Below are 20,814 nucleotides of genomic sequence, written 5' to 3'. Positions count from 1 at the left end.
ATAGTTAAGGTAAGGGAACCTGTGGGTCTTCACAAATTGGATAAAACCTTTATATTAAAAATGATCTAAATGTACACATACGACCATTGCTGGCACAGTCATTTGGTTTACCTCTGCAGTAATTAATGTCAACTTCTTTTAAAATGTTTTGAACAGATATAACATTACAACTTACCTCGACTAATCCTTGAAGAATTCTGACAAATATCACACAGCCATAGTGCACACGTGCTGCAGAAGGAATCAGCATGTTCAGGGTAGATGTGAGCAAGATGGCCGCACCAAAAACCCTGTGAAAAGAAAGACCACCATTACTACCACTATTATTTTTACCAAAGCAGAAGTTAGAAATTGCAAAGTTTAAAAAATGGATAGGAAGAAGAAGACATAAGAACCTTAAGAAACAAATAATGCGTTTGCTTAACAGGAGCCCCAAGAGGTACCATTGAAACACTAGATGCAGTATTAGGGTCCTCAAACCCATTTAATTATATATCACAGCTCTTAAAGTACAGGAGTTTCACCTTTTCCAATATTAGGGACTTGTATGCAGAAAATGAATGGGCTGTATCTTTCATCCACACATTCATTCATTTTTCACAGCAACAGTCTTAGCAGTGAGGCCCATGTGTCCCTTTCCCCAGCCACACTTGCCAGCTCATACTGTGGAATCCCAGGGTGTCTCCAGGCCATCTGGGAGATATTAATCTCCCAGTGAGCCCTGGGTCTTCCACTGAGGTCTCCTCCCATTTGGTTGTGTCTGGAAAACCTAGCAGTGCTTCCAGGAATCATCCATATCAGATGCCCGAACCACCTCAATTGGCTCCACTTTATAATGGGGGGTTACTGATTCTACCCTAAGTCCCTCCTGAATGTCTACGCTTCTCACCCTGTCTCTACTAGGCTATATCTTATATTGGAAATTGGAAAGTTGCCAGTTACACAGCCATTGCTTCATGTGAGAGGACATGGCTTTGGTAAACTCTTCAGCAGCTAATGGCTGAGCCTAGGTTGGAACCAGAGATCCAGTTCTAATTTTCAGTTTTTGACACTGGACAATATGAAAATCTCAATGGTATGTACGGGAAATTGGCTCAATGACATAATAGTAGTTAGTGGCAGATGGGAGATTTGAACTGAAGACCTGGAGAAGCAATACAAATGTTGCAAAGTATGAAAGGTGAGAAAGTTCTTTTTCCATGTTCCACAACAATGTTCTTTTGTCACTTTCTGTAAATGTGCAAGACTACACCCCCTAACCCTAACCCTAACCCTAAGTTTAATAAATCTAACTTTTAACGGTACTATATAATATTTTCAAACAATCTTAATCTAATTTAGGATCACATTGAGGAAAAATCTATCCCAGGAACAATAATTACAAGATAGGAGTCAACACTAGAAATGCATCATTGAATAAAAAGGCTACTCATGCACATACTCAAGTCCACATCCACACGGAGCCAGTTCAGATAATCTCAGATGTATATGTTTGGGGGTGAAGGGAAAAACATGGAGTATTCTTGATTTCCAGCCCACAAAACACAAAAAAAAAGGCTTAAGCTTAAAAAGTAGGCCTGGTGATGAACCTCAAGTTCACGCTTGTGGCCTGCACCCTCAAAGAAGCCAGGTCTTTTAAGTCCTAAAAGGGAGAAGTGAACTGTAAAATCCACTGGCCCAAATAACAACAATAAATTCTTAAAGTGATAATTTTTATACAAAATGTGACCTCCAAAAGGCATCGATACAATCTCTGAACAGTAACATCCTTTAACAAGAGTAATAATTCCAAATATCAGAGAATCAATACAAAAAGAAAAGCTTACAAGAACATCACAAGACACAACCAAAAATGAGTGGAACAACACAAACAGGAGCTAAAGCCTCAGCAGAGAATTGTGGCAAACAGGAGGAATATACAGTATGTTCTGACTCAGCAGAAATCTGAGAAAATGTTTAATTAAAGGGGTCAGGAGCAGGGCCATCTTAATGCATGGGCACACTGGGCAGTTGTTTGGGGGCCCCACGAGCATAGGGGCCCCATGCTAATCTTTGTCTGTTAAGACTTGCTGTCAATAAATAAATACTATACTGTACTAAACTATAAATATTTATTATTGTGTTCCAAGTGGACATTGGCATTTGCCTCTGATTTAGTATCATGGTCACCTCTGCAACCTCATGTGCACGTATATGTACGGATCTTACACACTACATAACGTCACTTCAACTCAATTCTCTGCAAAGAAATTTCACAAACGTTTGTGTTGAACACTTGAATAATAATAAATAATTCATAGTAATTTCATAGTGTGCCATCTCCGTCTGTATGGTTTACCAATTGAGTATCATTTATATGTTGAAATTTTTGTGTTTTTCAAGGCTCATGTTATATTGTTCAAATGTTTCTGTTGAGTAATCTTTGCTGTACAGCATGTTTTTTAATGGTTAAACACTGATATTTTTTGGAAGTACCAATTCAATAAATATTTGTTTAATTTAATCAACCATTTACATTTTTATTCCTGTGAGTGGTTGTGTAGGTAGGGGCCCCAGTGTACTGCTTTGCCTGGGGGCCTATAACGCTATTAAGATGGTCCTGGTGAGGAGATAAAGCATGGTCATAAATTAATGTGAGGGCTGAAACCAGAAATAATTTTTAAAAAATCCAAGGAACTAGAAAACACACACAAAAAAAAAAATCAGAAGTTGAGTCAAAAACCATTAAGGGAAGATCACAATACCAAATGTTAAACCAATCCAAACTTGTATTAGAAAGAAAGGCTTTTGGCAACTCTAATGATGTCACGCACCACACACTCCCAGGAAATCCCCTAAGTAAAGGCTCACAAAATGCTGGCAGTTGCAAGAATCCATTGTGAAATCACGGGAAAGACAATTAAAAACTTGTAAGTCTTTCAGGAATCAAGACAGCAAGAAATAAATGCCAAAATTTATTTCCTTGAGGACAAAACCCCAGTTTAGACACCTACAAGTCCAAGTAAAAATTTTACAAAAGGCAGAAAGAATAAATAAACTACATCAATCATAATAATATATAGGCTACTGTAAATTACACCTGAAGGCCCTAATTACGGTACAAAGGATTGTGAGGAAAGATATTGGAGCAAAACTACAAACCTCACAATAACAGAACAGACAACCGAGAGCGGGGAAATTCCAAAATTTACAAAAATCAAAGACACAGTTATAACACATAAAAATGCCTCATGCAGGTACAGGGAGGACAAAAAACACTTTCCACAGGACGCTGCATCTATAAGGTCACAGCACTAGCAATTGTGTCACATCTTAAAGAAAAGAATATCTAAACATGGTATCCCACATAAAGGTGTTAATAGAACAGATGAAATGACAAGGGTGTTAGTATACAATAAATATATGAAAAGAAGGAAATTACAAAAAACAAATGAAAATTAAACTGGCAACTTCAGAACTGCCTCATAAAATATAAATATACATTGGAAGTGATAGGGTTAATTCATAGAGGGCCACCATGGCTGCAGGGCTTCACCCCAACTAAGTTGTTAAGTAGAAGCAAATTGTTTAAGTTCAATTGAAACACGCCACCTGACAGACAATGGCTGAAAAGAGAAAACCTGCTGAAGCTTCACAGTTGGAGAACATACACAATTTATGAGCTGTAGTTGCTGAATCTCATTGCCTTTGTCACACCATACAATGAGGAAAGTCAAGGGATTACAGATACCCTCATGACTCTTTATCACGGTTTCAAGTGTCCTTATGGTGTTAAAGTATTGGGAGATCATCTCATTTTGGCATCCAGTCTATGCAAACATTTGCAGTTATCTTGGTGACAGAAGAAAAGTTTACCGAGTACGTCAAGTTCAGTTGCAATCTTTTCTGAAAAAGTACAAATGTGCTGTGCTGTGCCGTCTCTGCTGACTCCAAAGTTCGATGACCCTTTCCTCCATTTGCACAGTCCAAAACACTTTCCTTCTTTTCTTGTAGTCATTCTTGTTCCTCACTGTTTGTGGGCTTTATATACATTGTACTTGCAGTGGAGTGTCATTGGTTCTGGCCCCTCGAATACACAAGAGCCCATGACCAGTGACTTGCTATTATAAAATCAAACTGTCCATGATGTGTCCTGATTTTCTTTAGATTATTTTCTTTAGAAATTAAGGCTACCATCGGAATTCTTTTGAAAAGAAGCAAGTAGCACATATGTGTGCATGTGGATTAAACATACTAGCACTGTGTTGGAAGCAGAAGTAGAAAAAGCTGAGACTAGGTTACTGTGCAAGAGTGCTGGAAACCATAATGTTTTAGTTGACATTACCCAAAAGATGTGCAGCATGGTAGAATACTCAACAATGTCAACCTAAAGTTAAAGAAAGTGTGAGGGGCACATCTACTGACCGTACCGTCCCATTACATGAAAGGTGCGTGGGAGGGGAGTCTACTTATTGGACATGTAGCCCTCAAAGGACATGTGAGGTAATATATGGCTACTTCTCTACTCTCCTGTACACTGTCAGGTATGACTGGAGGGACTTGAATACATTTTTCACAATTGAGGCATAGGCGGACTAAGCGTCTTGCTCGGGATCACATACTGTAGGTGGGAACTGGACTGACAGTCTGTTTTTTAAAGTTCATTGCATTAGCCATTATGCCACACTTTCTTCCAAGGGCATATATTGTATGGTTATGCAGGATTTATTACATGTGTACAACTAAAATAAATAGCCTTTGTAAATGTATAAAAAGCCATAACCTTTGAACTTTGATTACAGTGAGTGCTCCACGCACAGGTAACTCCCTTGTCATTGATCTTTCCTAATATCAGTTACTAGCAGCAGCCCTTGGTGTTGCCCAGTAAGTAGTTTTAAGCTCTGGCCCTTTTGTCTACTAGTCTGGTTCAATTAGCTGTGAGCCACCAGGTGGCAGTGTCCTTAAAACTCACTCTAGTATCAGCTCAGGTCATGTTGGAGTGCATACACTGCAGCAGACACGACAAAATGGCTCAGGATCCCAGTTGGCAAACCTCAAGCAGATATGTGGTTCAGTCCCACCCTCCGGAAATGACCATCTATCTGCCACAGCCAGGTGTTACGTGGGTTTCCCTTTGGTGTGCTCCAGCCATTCGGGTCCTCAACAATGAGAAACCTTGCGAGCTGGATCACCCTCAGGGAATCGTGCCACATGGCCGCAGTGCCGTAACTGATGTTCCATCACAATGCAGGTAATGTGCCCCATTTGTGACTCCATGAGCAACCATTCATTTGACACAAAGTCAAACCAGCGGTACCCAAGTATTCTCCAAAGAGACCCAGTAATGAAGGAGTCCAGTCTTCGTCTCAGGTCACTACATAGTGTCCATTTCTCACACACATATATCAAAACAGGAAGTATAAGCATGATGAGGACCTTCATCATTTTGCAAAGATATCAGAAGCGTTACACATCTCTTGTCAGTGACCTCAGCACCCCCCATGCTCTCCCAGTTTATCTAGTATGGGGAAAAAAAAAGTTTTGGGTTGCAAAGTAGTCTATGATCTTTTGCTGGTAAAGTGGGAAATCTGCAAAATTTAGTTGAACCAAGGGTGTGGAAATGTATAAATAACAAACATGTATATATTAGATTAAAGCTTTCAGTCCTCAAACACCTTTTTGTCTGTCTGGAGGACATGAGTCTGCAACCAGTGTGAAAGCATGGCTCACTGAACCCCTTCCCCTAACTCTTTGTGTTTAGAACTGCTGCCTGTTTTCTGTGTTAAATGCACTTTGCTTTCATTTCTACCAGTGTCTTTAAGTATGAAATTCAGGATTTGCCTGGAATAATGGTGCTGGATCTTCTTTAGTGGCACCAGCCAATCACAGGGCCTATTCAGACATTAATCTCAGATTGCTTTAGGTGTAGCCCCCAAATAATTCACTCACCCTAACATACTTCATCTATAAATCTCAGCTTGACCCAGCGTAGCTTGTGTTGCATGGTTATTGAAAAAAACTTTTGACCAAAACTTAGCATGAAAGTTCCCTTTTCAAAGATGGCAAGTAACAGAAAAGAACAGCAAGCATGGCACAAGAAGATGACCAACAGCTCAGGATCAGACTTCAGTGGCACAAGCTGAATTCTTCTGGTGGGAAATCTGCAGAATGCTAGAGACCTACACATAGCGGCACTAGGATTTCATAAAAGGCTGAGCCTAAATTTGTTACAAATGGGCCTAATATTACTTTTTATTGTTTAATACATAATCATTTAAAAAATATTTTAGAAGTCCAGTCATACCAATGTATAATGGATGTGGATGGTGGATGTTTTTCATATGTACTGTACATAATACCAGTCCATTGCAAGGCACACATGCCCAAATAATACCAGCTATAATTTTGAACAGTAACATTACTTAACAGTTTGATAACTGTGGTGGCACAGTGGCGCAGTGGTAGCGCTGCTGCCTCGCAGCAAGGAGACCTGGGTTCGCTTCCCAGGTCCTCCCTGCGTGCATGTTCTCCCCGTGTCTGAGTGGGTTTCCTCCCACAGTCCAAAGACATGCAGGTTAGGTGGATTGGCGATTCTAAATTGGCCCTAGTGTGTGCTTGGTGTGTTTGTGTGTGTCCTGCAGTGGGCTGGCACCCTGCCCAGGATTGGTTCCTGCCTTGTGCCCTGTGTTGGCTGAGATTGGCTCCAGCAGACCCCCATGACCCTGTAGATAGGATTCAGCGGGTTGGAAAATGGATGGATGATAACTGTTTTTGGCATTCCTTGTAATTTGTGAGTTTACTATGCGCTACCCCACAAGGTTTACTTGACTTGTATTCTAAACATGCCCAATTCATGCGTTCCCAGATTCTGAATCTTCAAGTGAATCTGTCCTCAATTAAGTTATCACCAAAATGGCATCTAATGAAATTCTGTGTTATCCAGCCACATACTGTAAATGTTGTACCAATGAGCCATAGTTGGCATTTCATGAATATCAGACAAATCTGTGTGGTTGGAGATATTCTAGTAGTGATGTTGGTAGCAAACCCATTGATAATGTTAGCAGAGCTAGTAGCAGGGTTTTCACTTGACATTGGGGCATTGCTGAAATAGTCAGTGCCAGCATCATGCTTGGGAACATTTTGCAGATCTTACTCTTTGTTATTACCATTTTGCTAATAAAACCTGAAAGGCTTTGGTTTTTGTGAGCTATTGTTCATACTTACTTTGCATTGTTAATGTTTCCCTCCACCAGGACACATCTACAGAATTAGTAAGTTCAGTAAGTTACTAGTTGGTAGCCTACTGTAATGTCAGATGCTCTGAGTGGTTTTGTTAGGTCAATCTTATTTTCAAACCTTGTTGCATAGCCGTATGCTGTAAATTCACCATTTATAAATGTAGGCTTTGCTAATGCTTTTTAAGAACTAAATTAACTCTTGTAGTGGTAAAGTAACACTGGTGATTTTGCTGTGTTGTACATAATTAGTTGATATTTTAATCAAGGGAGATGTATAGGAATTTTTTGAAAAAAAGAAAAAGACCAAAGTTAAGCCACAGTACAGGGAGGGTCAAGGAGTAAAGTAGGTGGGCATTGGGCTACCCAGGCCCAATACTGGAGCACCACCTATCCTACGTGCCAATGGATAGCACAGGTTTGGGAAGAATATTAGAGATGGGGGTTCGATTTCATTGCAATCGTGTTGGCTTATGAACAGCTCCTCACTTTTCTTGTCAGTTTCTTGTCAGACTTAGCAGTTCTGCAGCATCCTTGATTCCAAAACTCAGCACTACTTTATTCTGGTAGGTTTTGTTCACATCTGTCATGATCTACAGTGGTTTGTGAATATTTTGATGTATTTTGGTTGTTTTTCTTTTGTTTTGTTGTACGTTTTATGTAGTTTTGTCCTGTTAAAGAGGAGAGCTTTTGTGTTAGTATAATGCTTGTGTTCAGAGCTTTTTATTACTTTCCAGAGATGTCCCTGCAAATGTGTAGATTTCTGATGTGCCAGATTTTGTAATTTAAAGGCAAGGCATTGCGGGTGCTTTCTGTCAGAATGTTATGACATAAAAAGGGAAGACTCCTTCAAAAGAAGCAAACATAAATGAAGAATTTCAAGTTTCAACTTTCTAGTTCCCAATTTCAAGTTTTGTTTTGCTTTTATTGACAGTAATATCAGTTCATTTGATGTCTGTCTGTTTAGCTCTTATGATGATTCCCAGCTTAATGATGCCAGATCTCTGCTTCCACGCTTTTAGACAGCCTACACCATTTTCGTTATTTAAAATATGTTCACATGTTCCATGAGAAGCTGGGGATGGTCAATATTAGCCTGAACATTAAGCAAGTCATAAAAATGTTTGAAACCTCCTGAATATATCAAACACATGTATGTAATTATCCACTGCAACTATTCTGCTAAACCACTTAATCCATTTCAGAGGTGTGGCAGCCAGGAGTCTTTGCTAGTAGCATTGGGTGAAAGGCAGAAGATATCTATGGGGGGAGCACCAGTCCACGGTCCATAATTATTCATGGCAAACATGGGGTAGCAATATGTATGTAGAAAGGTCGGTATATGTGTACAGTAATCTGCTGGTCACCTGTCCAGCAACTTGTGCAAAAGCCGTAATTCTGGACCAGAGTGGCACACCATCAAAAGAAGGCAGAAAGGAATTAGTCCTCTCCTAGACATAGCACCATCTACATGAGTATTGCTTCTTTCTGCATCAGGGAGTCATACCAGCCAACAAGAGAGCAGTGGTTTGGGAAGGTGATGTCTGAAATCTATTGCACTTAACTACTCCCAAGATGGAGCTTTGCATTCTTTGGTGCCCTTTGTGTGCACGCTACCAAAAACCACTGCCAGCAGTTTGAAAATATGATGGTGATTCAGAGGATCTTCTTGGGGTAAGAGGTTTGTTAAATTCTACGCTAATGCCAGAAATTTGGACTCATCTGTCAGGGATGGTGCTTCATTTTAAATTCTTGTTGGTCTACCACAAGGTGTGTAAGTCCTCATTATATAACATGATAAATTCTATGCACTGAACAGCTGTACTTTCTGTTAACCCAAGCCTGCCAGCTGATATCCAAATGGTCACTGGGAGCATCTGGTGTACTAAAGTTAAGTGCCTTAATGGGATTTAGGAGCTGCTCTATAATGAATTATACCTGCAGGGCCTTGACTGTGTCGCCTTAAGTCCGTTCTACATCCAGAAGTGCCTGCTGGGAGGGCTTTTGTTTGGTTGCTTAACCCAATGATGACTTTTTTTTCCTGCATTCAACTCACCTCAACAGCCTTGCATCTCAATAAGTTGGGGAAAAAAATGATGCTGGTGTTCTGAGAATGCTGGTCGCTAAGGCAACGCTTTCTAGTTTCCAGATTCAATTAGGAAATGAAATATTTATTTGGATTAGTGATTGCTTTTCCGTGTGTATGAAAAAAATAATACATTTACTGTCTCCTCCATCTGACATTACAAACAATGCAGGGGACATCAAAAGAGGATTGTTGGCACTGCTGCTTGAGAACTTTATAGAGTAGGCTGAAGAAAGTTCAGTCAAATAGGACGACAACTGGCCATTTATGTAGGGCCAGCTACTAAACATCTAGGGATGGAATGTTGGGATTATCCACCCATCCATTACCATGCCCATTTAATCCAATAGACAGTCATAGTCATCTATAATGGCAACATTTGATGCAAGGCAGGAGCCATCTTGAATTGGGCATCAGTTCAATATGGGACACACTCACACACTCAGTCAGTCAGTCACTCACGCACAAGGGTCCAAATTATAGCCATCAATAAACCTAAATATAGGCACATCTAAAAAATGGGGTTTGAAAAACTGAGAACTCTGTAAAAAAACCCATGGAAGTATGTGGAGTATGTTCAGACTCCATGCAGTTAGTGGCTAGGTTGTGATTTGAACCCAGGCTCCTGGGGCAGTATGGCTAGCCACTGTGTTTCTGTATCACCCTTTCTTGAATTATTAGTGACATTAAAGCAAATAAAGAAATGAGATTGGATAACTAAAAAAATTAATCGTTAGGGGTAAGTTTTTGATAGGCAGGCAAGTCACTGATTTCCATCCATCCATCCATTATCCAACCCACTATATCCTAAGTACAGGGTCATGGGGTTCTGCTGGAGCCAATCCCAGCCAACACAGGGTGCAAGGCAGGAACCAATCCTGGGCAGGGCGCTAACCCACCGCAGGACACACACATACCCACACACCAAGCACACACTAGGGACAATTTAGAATCGCACTTGCATGAGAAAAACTTGTAGAGGAAGGTGTCTTGCAAGAATAATTTCTCACTTCTTTAAACACATTGATATAAAACCTTCCACCTGAACCTAAACATGTTCTGGCCCAGCCAGTCCTTAGATGGGAGGCCATCTAGGAAAAACGTGGGTTGTTTCTGGATGACATGTTGGTGAGGCCAGCAGGTGGTGCTTACCCTGTGGTCTCAGTGTGGATCCTAATGCCCCCAATGTCCTTCAGATGAGACATAAAACCGAGGTCCTGACTCTCTGTGGTCATTAAAGATACCTGGATATCTTTCATACAGAGCAGGGTATATCCTGATGTCCAGGCTAAATTGCCCTCCATGGCCTAGTCATTCTGGCCCCCTAATCATCCCCTATCTCTAATTGGCTAAATATTTCTCACCCTTTCACCACCTGTTAGCTCATGTTTGTTGAACGTAGTGGCAAAAAAATGGCTGCCGTTGCATCATTCAGGTGGATGCTACACATTAGAGGTGGTTAAAGTGGCTCCCCACTCAGTATGAAAAGTGCTTTGAGTAGTGAGAAAAGTGCTATATAAATGTAAATAATTATTATTTTTAAAAGTTGACCATATGAAGAGTTGCAATCAATTATCTTTCACTGCACATTATGTGTTTCAACTCTATCTATCTATCAAAGGCCATCCAGCTACACCTTAGGTGCAACTGTAAGTGGTACTTCCAAACCTTATATATATCTTGGATTTTTACAGTCATTTACATTTGTGTAAATGAGAGGGAGGTCAATGGAATGGTGAGGATGCAAGGAGTAGAGTTGGCAAAGATGGATGAGTTTAAATACTTGGGATCAACAGTACAGAGTAATGGGGATTATGGAAGAGAGGTGAAAAAGAGAGTGCAGGTAGGGTGGAATGGGTGGAGAAGAGTAACAGGAGTAATTTGTGACAGACGGGTATCAGCAAGAGTGAAAGGGAAGGTCTACAGGACAGTAGTGAGACCAGCTATGTTATATGGGTTGGAGATGGTGGCACTGACCAGAAAGCAGGAGATAGAGCTGGAGGTGGCAGAGTTAAAGATGCTAAGATTTGTATTGGGCGTGACGAGGATGGACAGGATTAGAAATGAGGACATTAGAGGGTCAGCTCAAGTTGGACAGTTGGGAGACAAAGTCAGAGAGGCGAGATTGTGTTGGTTTTGACATGTGCACAGGAGAGATGCTGAGTATATTGGGAGAAGGATGCTAAGGATAGAGCTGCCAGGGAAGAGGAAAAGAGGAAGGCCTAGGTGAAGGTTTATGGATGTGGTGAGAGAGGACATGCTGGTGATGGATGTAACAGAACAAGATGCAGAGGACAGAAAGATATGGAAGAAAATGATCTGCTGTGGCAACTCCTAATGGGAGCAGCCGAAAGAAGTTATACATATATTACATTGAAGAGCTGGGGAGCGGGGCCATCTTAACAGCATCTCAGGCCCCCGGGCAAAGTAGTGTGCTGGGGTCCCTGTTTTAATAGCAAAATGGAAACATACATAGGCATTAGAATCATTGTGAGTCGTTATGCTTCTGGGGCCTCCGGTCTGTGCACATATGCTGAGACAGGCCTGCTGGGGAATTCCCCCTTTTTGTGTTGCCAGTGTGATGAGAAATGTATATTATAGCCAAAAAAAGGCATTGAGGTGAAGATCCCCCTAGGTGTTGTATTAAGTGAGAGTATTTCTACATTAGGCACATATTGTTTACAAAGAAATGCCATATCCCCAAGCCTTTGCTGCCATAGGTGACTGCCTAATTTGCCTAAGTGACAGAGCCGGTATCAAGGTTATTAAACAATGTAACGACCACCTGATCTTTCAAGCTTCCAAGTGATTGACCAGGACGGATTTGGAAACAGTGGCAGAGGTAAAACGATAAGAGAAGCTAAAGTCAGAAATTATAAAGCAACGATGGAAAACTTTACACTTAGTGGAGTGCAAACAGATGCTTGACCAAAACCAGAAATATTCCATACAAGTTTTTAAGCTTTTGAAATTTGATTTGTTTTATTTTATTCTTAAACAAAGTTTGGATGATAGTTAAAATGTGGTCTGATTTTAAATAGCCAAATACGTCCCATGACGTCATTGACTGTAAAGCATCAATTCACACTCCTAGCACCATCACAACAACAAAATGATGTTGACCATGAGCCAAAGGAAAGCAATTGTGAAACAAAAATGAACTCAAAAGGCAATTCTTCCAGAAATGAGTTGAACTGCCATGCTTTATAATGACATGCATCAACCACATCCTGCTATGTCATTGAGCTGCTCAGCAGAAATGGCAGATTTTGTTTTTCCTAGTGCGATACTAATAATATTAAGGATGGCTGCCTCTTTTATTCCATGGGAAAGCACAGGTTTGGTAGTTCAGTCACCATTACTAACCTTTTGGGATGACCCTGGACATGCTGATTGACCTGGATATGATCCATTTAAGTAAAAAATGTCAACAGATGCCAGTCGATGATAAATCAGACTCAAGTACACATGCCGCATTGTCTCATTCCGGGTGAATTCAAATTTGCCAAATGAACCCTCCAGCATTTTCTTTGCCTGTGGCAACTGATCACTTTGTTATCAGTCCATTGAAAAGACCTTGTCGGTGTTCATTGGGTTCCTACTGAAAGTTAGCAATGATTTAACGGCTGATAGGGCTGGTCAAACCCATTAAGAGGGTATAGGTCCTTAGGGAGGTGTAAAAGATAGCAGTATGTATGGTTTTTATAGTGAGATATATAATAAACGGATTAAGACCCCCCACAGGCCCATGGGTGACTTAGCTCCATAACAGACAGTTGATCATACTTTTAACAATGCATCCGGGTTGTTTAATGCGGCACAGTATGCCTCACTTTTGATTCTGGTGCGAGAGATGATTGCTTCAAGGTCCCTATTGATCATTTTGATTCATCTTACAGATACTTGATTGAGTCATTTTGGCGGAAAGGTGCCCTGAAGGTACATCTGCCCCTAATAAAACATTATTCATTTATAGACTAACCCCAACACAACCCTAAAGAAACCATCTTAGAAAAAACAACATATTCAAGAAAAGCATACATATGTGGAAAAAAATAGCGTGGACTGTTTTTGAGTCGCCAGGTGTCCAAAACTTTGTGTTGTCAACAGAAAACTCACTGCTTTCACCCCTCCTGTTTTCCAAGTCGCTTACCCTGCCAGTGTCCTAAATGTCTTCCGTCCATCCATTTTCTAGGGAAGTTGGTGCCTCTCCCAAGCACTTTGAGCTACCTTTTGTATGGAAATGTGCTATATAAATAAATGTTGTTGTTGTTGTGGAACTGGGAATGAAGTGTAAACCTATTGTAGACATTCCAATTTGTGAAGTGAAGAAAACAATTTCAAAGAGGAAAGGCACTATAGAATCAATTTGATTTTTTTAACATAGTGGTGTTGATAATGAAGTTTTAGACTTTTTGGAACAGCTCTCTGACAAGTGTAATATTTGGAAAATGAAGCAACTTTTTCAAAACTACATTTTTTTTTGTTTATCAATCAATGGTGTGTGTGCACGTTAGAGCACCGAAAGCTGTTGACCTTAGCATACAAAAGAGTGTAGATGTTACCCACTAAGTCACAAATATTAAACCTCCGAAACTTTCCAGTCTTCATAGCAAGGCCCCGTTGGGCCATTCCAATGAACAGACCTAACATCCACTCAGTGATGGATGACAACAAACCAGTCAAAGTGAACTGACACTTGGGTCCTCTTCGACAGTTTGTATCATTAACGAGGTCGAGATTTGGCTAGGGCTTAGTAGGAGAATCACAACCCAAATTGTTCATTTGATCAAACAGAAATCTCTTCCTTAGTCTTTCTTTTCTGTATGTTTGGATGCTGCTTAATGGGTGTATTGTACCCTGGCATTGTTTGGTTAACTGTAAATGAACACAAGGGAAATTTAGAGTAGGAGATGTTGGCACAAAATAGTGCTTAACTAAAATTCAAAAAGGCGGGTGTTAGGCATATCAGTAATCAAACCATACCAATAAACAAAGCCAAATTGAAAGACAGAAGTCACATTCAAAATGGGGGCAATAAGGTCCTAATCGAAATGAAACAATCATTTCTCTAACTAAAAAAATCTGAATGTTAGCGTCATCAGGGTTTGTGCCCTAGGAACCAAGTTACCCAAACTATTCTATAACATTTCTGTAATTATTTTGCACTCTGATGCTGATCTTTCTGATCATAAAATCAGTTGTTACAAAAGCAATTAATGACAATTCATAATTAATTGAAAAATTATGGTATTTTGAGGCTTCCTCTAGAGTGCCTCTTTCTCTTGCATGATTTGGCTCAAAAACTAGTTAGCACATTGTCATCTCATAGCAGGCTTAAGTTTCGAATTTGGTATTTTTTATCCAGCTATTTTAGCTATAGACCATCCTCAAGTAACACAGACACACACCCATCATCGAGATATCAATGTGTTCAGTATCAGGGGACCCTAAAATGTCAAAGTCTGTCGATAAAACGGAAATCAAAATTTTGGACGAATCTAAAGCTTTTGCTGTCCCTAATAGACAAACGGTTATGGCTTAGGAGGGCACAAAGCAAAAATTGCACTTCTTCACGGGGAGTTGTTGCTTTATATCCAAATGCTTGGACAGCATATTTTGCACTCCGCCACCTTAAGGAGAGACGACTTAACGTGTCACGGGAGCAGCAACAGCACAGCAAACACAAACAAAATGCAGGAACACTCACAAAATGGTGACAACCACTTAAACAACTAAAATACAAAATGATGATGTCACTAAATTAATAATACAAACATTCTAATTAAGGAGGAGGTAATCATTTTATAGTTACACAAAAAAATCTTCCTTCAATTTGCAAATGAATTATGACAGCATGAGGCCATTTCTGACACCATGTTTTGTAGTATGCATGTTACTTGTCTTGCAGTACATGGTTTCTGAAGCCCTAGAATGACTACACCCATCAAAGTAGACAAACAAATTGGTTGTGCCCATGACAGGCGAGTCCACAAAATGGTGTCAAGATCAGTCAGTCAGTAGCTCATTCACAAACACACTTGATGCAATTCAGGGTTGTGGGTTGTCCACAACAGACGTGAACAGTCACCAGTTCATCACAAGACCCATTCACACACTCAGAAATACCACACTGTGGAGATGTAGGAGGAACATCCATACAGACACAATGAAATTAAGCAGACTCTGAATGGACAGTAACCAGATACAGGATTTGACCCCAAGGACAGTGCTAACTACTGCACCACCCTGATGACAGGAAGAGGCCACCAAATATTAACAATATTTACAAAAATTAATAGCACATTACACCATGTTTGAAACAATTTATTAGAATGTTCCTGACAACTGTACAAGGAGACATACTCAAACTGCATGCAGTGGACACCCTATGATCCACATCTCATGAGACAGTAGCATTAATCACAGGTCAGTGGTGCCATTATGAGGGTAAATCAACAAGTAAAGACAATATGAAAATTCTGCAATAACTGCAACAGAGAGAAGCTGATGGAATACCACATGTTTGTGATGGCTTATAGGTAGCTTGAAGATAAACAGCACAACCGTTGCTCTAGTAGAAGTCAAAGTCAAATGAATATGGACACTGCACTGAGAGATTGCACTATTGTTGAACAACACACCATAGTGAGATTCACCGAATGATGTTGGCTTGTGCAGATCAGTAAGCTGTTAGAGTAACCATCCTGTGTAAACTTTATGGTACCCCAGGTCATCCTGCATTATGGCATGTGTAGATCCATAGCTGATATTTAAATGTGCAGCAATAACGGACAACATAATCCATTAGTCTTCTCTGATAAATGCTTTCACCATGTCGATGGTTGTTCTACAACTGCGGAATCCCTCAGCAGAGCATCCATGTTCTATTGACCTTGGCTTCAAACACACTAATGGCAGAGCACTGTGCTGTGCGTGTTCAAACTACCCATGAGCCATCACAAATGTATTGTATTTTGTCAGCTTCTATCCATTACGCTTATCATGTAATTCTCAAATGGCCTTTTTTTTTTTAAACTTACCCTTGTATTATTTGGCGTCAGACTGAGTGCAACCACACAGATTTTCTTAAATATGTTGTGTGTCTGAACTATACTCTTTAAAAAAAAGGTGCCAAAGTGGCTTTTCACAGAGAGGCAGGGAAACTATGAATCAACAGAAAAATCATGAACAATCTACAAAGAACCTTTTATCCATAACAGGCTGCAAATCCAACCATGAGTGGATGATAACAAACTTATGAAATATAAACGGGCTCCTGGTTGGTTGCATGCAATCATATGCAGGTGTTCTTGATGTGCTGGTAGCCTACTATACATTAAAGGTTTATGTTTTGTTCACATATTAGGAAGTTTTTTCCAAAGCCTAAGAAACCGTGTCATACGGAAAGAACTCCTCCCAAAATGAAATAGTTCTCCATGAAGCACTTTTTGTACCAGGAACCACACGACCTTGGTAAGGAATTGTTAATTATAAGAGTGTAACTTTCCAATGGGTTTGCGTCAGGTGAAATGCTACAACTTTCTGTAACCTTGCGATGGATAAAGAAAATTTAGAAAATTAATAAAACTTTCCTGCTGCTGTTTTTTTTTTTTTTTGTTTTGAGGTGTTCAGTCTTTTACGTAGGTGTTCGGGCACCAGAATTGTCGCATTGCTTTCTTCTGTGTTCGTTGTCCTTGAAATTTATTTAAGGGCCGTATTTCCCCAGGGCTCCGATTATCGTCACTACTCCCCCTCCCGCGGGTCGCATTGTCACGTAATTACAGGTGACGAGATGGAAGAGGAAGCAGGCAGAGCTTCTCGTGGGACCACCGAGTGGCACGTGACACTTCAGAATTGGTCATAAGGCTCAAGTTTTTTAGGGAACTGAGAAACGCTAACTACGAGGAAGGCTCTCTTAACCTCAACGATGATGCGTTTAACGGTCCAGAGAAGCGCAAGGACCAGGATTCCCGGGTTCAAATCAAAGCAATGTTTTTGTGGAGTTAGCAAATTCTTTTTTAAACGTAGCTGGTTGTTGGTTTAATTAACGGCTCTGAGTGGAGTGTGCGTGCAAGTGTACCCTCTGCACCCCGCGATCCTGAATCATATTTAAAGGGCAAACGGTGGATGAATTACAAAGACTGCACTGGAATTCAGCATTGAGGCAGCTGGCGATGCTTCGGATGCGTTAGTAAAATATCCGTAATGACGCTACGGTGCAATAAGTGATCACCCTACCGTAAAATGTTTTTGTTTTTTTTAATGTCCTTATTCGTTGACAGGAATCGGTACAGAATGTGCAAACTAAAAATGTTTACTATTCATAAAGTGTACACATTCTTATTAGAACTGTAAATGCAATTCAGCCACTTTAGAGCTACGGAAGATCCTGAGCTGTCTGAGGCGATCAGGCTTGGGCGCGCCTTCAATAGTTTTGTGTTATTTAAAAAAAAATAAAAATGGACTTACATGAATTTAAAAACTTAACCGATGTAGCACTGGTATTACGCTCTGTTAAATAAGATTAGTGGTGTTTAACAAGCACCACTATAACGTCTTTCAAGCAAAGCTCATCTAAAAAGGAAATTTTAGCAAACATCCGTTATCGAGGCCGTTTAGTCTGATTTCCAGTCGGTGGGTGTTTGGGTGCCTGGGTAGATGTCATGGAAATGTTTTATTGAAACCTTCAGTTTTACGTGACGTATATAAACTTACTGACCTGAGCGGCGACATTTTCCCTTCAAGATTTATATTATTTCATTTAAATATATACGACAGTAGTATACTTTTCTCTTACAGTCCGATCCATCAACAACAAGAAAAAATCCTGTGCGGGAAGTGTCCTCGTATTATCCGCTGGCCGCCTTGTGGCCTCCCGGGGATGGCAATTAGCGAGAGGACCGGCTGTCTGGCCCGACGCCTTCTGACCAGCAGCTGCTAATTGGTAACACGCAGCTCTAGGAAGACTCAACTAACCGTGGAAAAATCAATGTGCAGCCAAAGGAAAGGGGATGCAGTGGGGCTAGTTTTAAAAGCAAAAATGGCAGTGCCTTTCGATTGAAAGAAAGAAAGAAAGAAAGAGAGAAAGAAAGAAAGAAAGAAAGAAAGAAAGAAAGAAAGAAAAAGAAAATATTACTTCGGTGGTGAGCGGGGCTCTATGGGAGGAGGTCAACAAATCTATCGAAAATCCTTTTACAGAAATAAAAATAAGAAATGTTTTAAAAGGCCACCTGTTCAGAGGGTCCATATCTACCTTTTGCTCAAAAGATGGATATCGATAATTTGACTGAACTGCACATAGAAAAACTGATCATTTGCTGCAGTCGGCATTCTTTGTGTATTCCGTTTTCAAAGCCGTTTAATCCGTTAATGAATCCAATAATAATAATAATAATAATAATAATAATAATAATAATAATAATAATAATAATAATAATAATAATATCTAAAAGACTTTAGAATCGCCAAGAAGCATAATTTCACCATCTTTCCATTTCAAAGAGGACTCGTTGCACATAGCACTAAAAAACGAAGCAAACAATCGTTCTTACTCCATTTCCATAAGTCTCTGTCTGTACAAACTGTGCAATTTTCTACCTGCTTTACAAACCCTGACGGACCAGTTCTGCCAAATCACGCAAGGATTCCTCGCACCGCACAGCAGAGCTGAATGGCGGTGTGCTCGGTGTGCAGGTGTCAGTCTGCCGGTCAACTGCCCGACACCGAGGCGGTGCGACGCCGATCCTGAGCTGTTAATAGTTTGAATTCCCAAGGCACATCATTACGCGCTAGCCTGGATCGGGAAATTCTGTCTTTTTTTCTTTCTTCTCCTTTAGCCTATTCCCGGGTTAGACACTGCCAATGAATAGTCTGATATGTGCTGTTAGTTAAAAATGAATTGCTTAACAAATGTGACAGATTTAAATCACGGTTTTTTTTGGCCAATGTCATTTTACACATCATGATGCCGACTTTTGGCTGACCTGCAAATAAAACCGAATAGCAGCAATTAGTGAATTTTGTCATACGTACAAATCCGACATTTAACAGTATAAAGGAACATGTATTTTTAATATATATATTTTCTAAAGGATTTACTGTTTTTTTCCAAAAATATTTAGTTTAACATAGTCCAGTCTATACGCGGATAAATGATGTGATCTTAAAAAAAACAACTGCTAAAACCGAAATAACATGCTATAACAAATTTTGTTTAATATTAAATATATGAATTACAAAATATAAGTCAAATAAACTGATGATTTATGTTCAAGAAAAATGCTTTTTTTTCGTGTTGATATGTCTATCGTTTATTTTAACCGGCCACCGCAAACTTTCTATACATGATTGTGCTGGAATTTCATTAAAGTACTATTTTCTGGAATTATAACGAAATATTAAAACATGAACGGGTCTTACGATTTCATTTTAGACTAAAGTAGTCGGGATTCGTGCCTTGCGCTGTATGCTGCGGGTAAAGGATCCGGCACTTAAAAAAGACGTATTGACGCAATACGTTCCAACTATCAGATATTTATTTTTTACTTTGACATTCGTCAGGCTGTAATGCCGAAGACGGCTTTGGGTTATTCCGTTATGTTTTTTTGTATATGAATACTAACTGATAGATGTACGCTACCTTATAATTAGAAATAATTCACATTTTCTTAGTGATAAAAATATAATCATAAAAAATTAGCTTTCGTAACTTCCATTCTAGAAAAAAACTTTATTTGCGAATTGATACTCGTTATTTGATTTATGCAATAACAGATATAAGAAAAAGATTGAAATCAAAAACGCACAGTACAAATACTTTATGTAAAGCGAAACACTCCATTGTGAAAGCAGATCAAAAGCAGACGTTTTTGCCGCTGTGCGAAAAAAATGGAAACAGGCTGAGGCAGAGCCACACAGAAATCCGTCCATATGCATTTCCGACCCCGCACAGTCATGTTTAAGGTTACAGAAGCCAGGCTTTGCAGCATTTAACTTAAGGGAGGAACCAAACATGACACGAGAAACTGACTTTATGAATGAATCTGGCAGAATAATATATATTTAAAAAATCGTGTGGATATAAGCGAGTTGTAGAACACATTAAAATGAATATATAACAGGCGCCTTGAGCATGGGAAAGGCTCCGTATCAATAAAATGCATTATTTTTATAACATCCTAAAATCTGCGAATATCTGACAGAAAACTAAAGCAAACAACATAATCTGGGTAATTTATTGTTAATAAATGTATAATTTGGGAATCGAAAATTCTGCGCAGTACACCCTACTCTAACCCTTTGCTTTCGCGCCTTGCTAACGCGCACGAGAGTTTTGCCGTAAAGTCAGCTTCCCTCTCTTTTGCCGCATTGCTGTCAAGGCAACCTGCATTAGCATTGCAGACACAAACGGGAAAAGTCCAACCTGAACTGCCATCTGTTTTGGGCAGCAGTGCTAAAAACTCCTGGTCACTCCCACCAGGTTGGCGGACAATTGGCATTTTGTTTATG

The 20,814-nt window shown here is 39.9% G+C and overlaps 1 protein-coding gene across 1 annotated transcript in view; it reads right to left on the bottom strand.

The window, feature by feature from the left end:
- The window catches only part of LOC120529609 (vesicular glutamate transporter 2), a 77,562-nt gene that overhangs the window by 48,056 nt on the left and 8,692 nt on the right, over positions 1–20,814 (bottom strand). The window contains exon 4 of the mRNA XM_039753550.1: positions 176–290. Coding sequence (XP_039609484.1) covers positions 176–290 — 115 coding nt within the window. The remainder of the gene's footprint in view (positions 1–175; positions 291–20,814) is intronic.

This window comes from Polypterus senegalus, chromosome 1, assembly GCF_016835505.1.
Source record: "Polypterus senegalus isolate Bchr_013 chromosome 1, ASM1683550v1, whole genome shotgun sequence".
NCBI lineage: Eukaryota > Metazoa > Chordata > Cladistia > Polypteriformes > Polypteridae > Polypterus > Polypterus senegalus.
The sequence above is the reverse complement of the archived record's forward strand: the minus strand, read 5'-3'. Positions and strand labels throughout refer to the sequence as shown.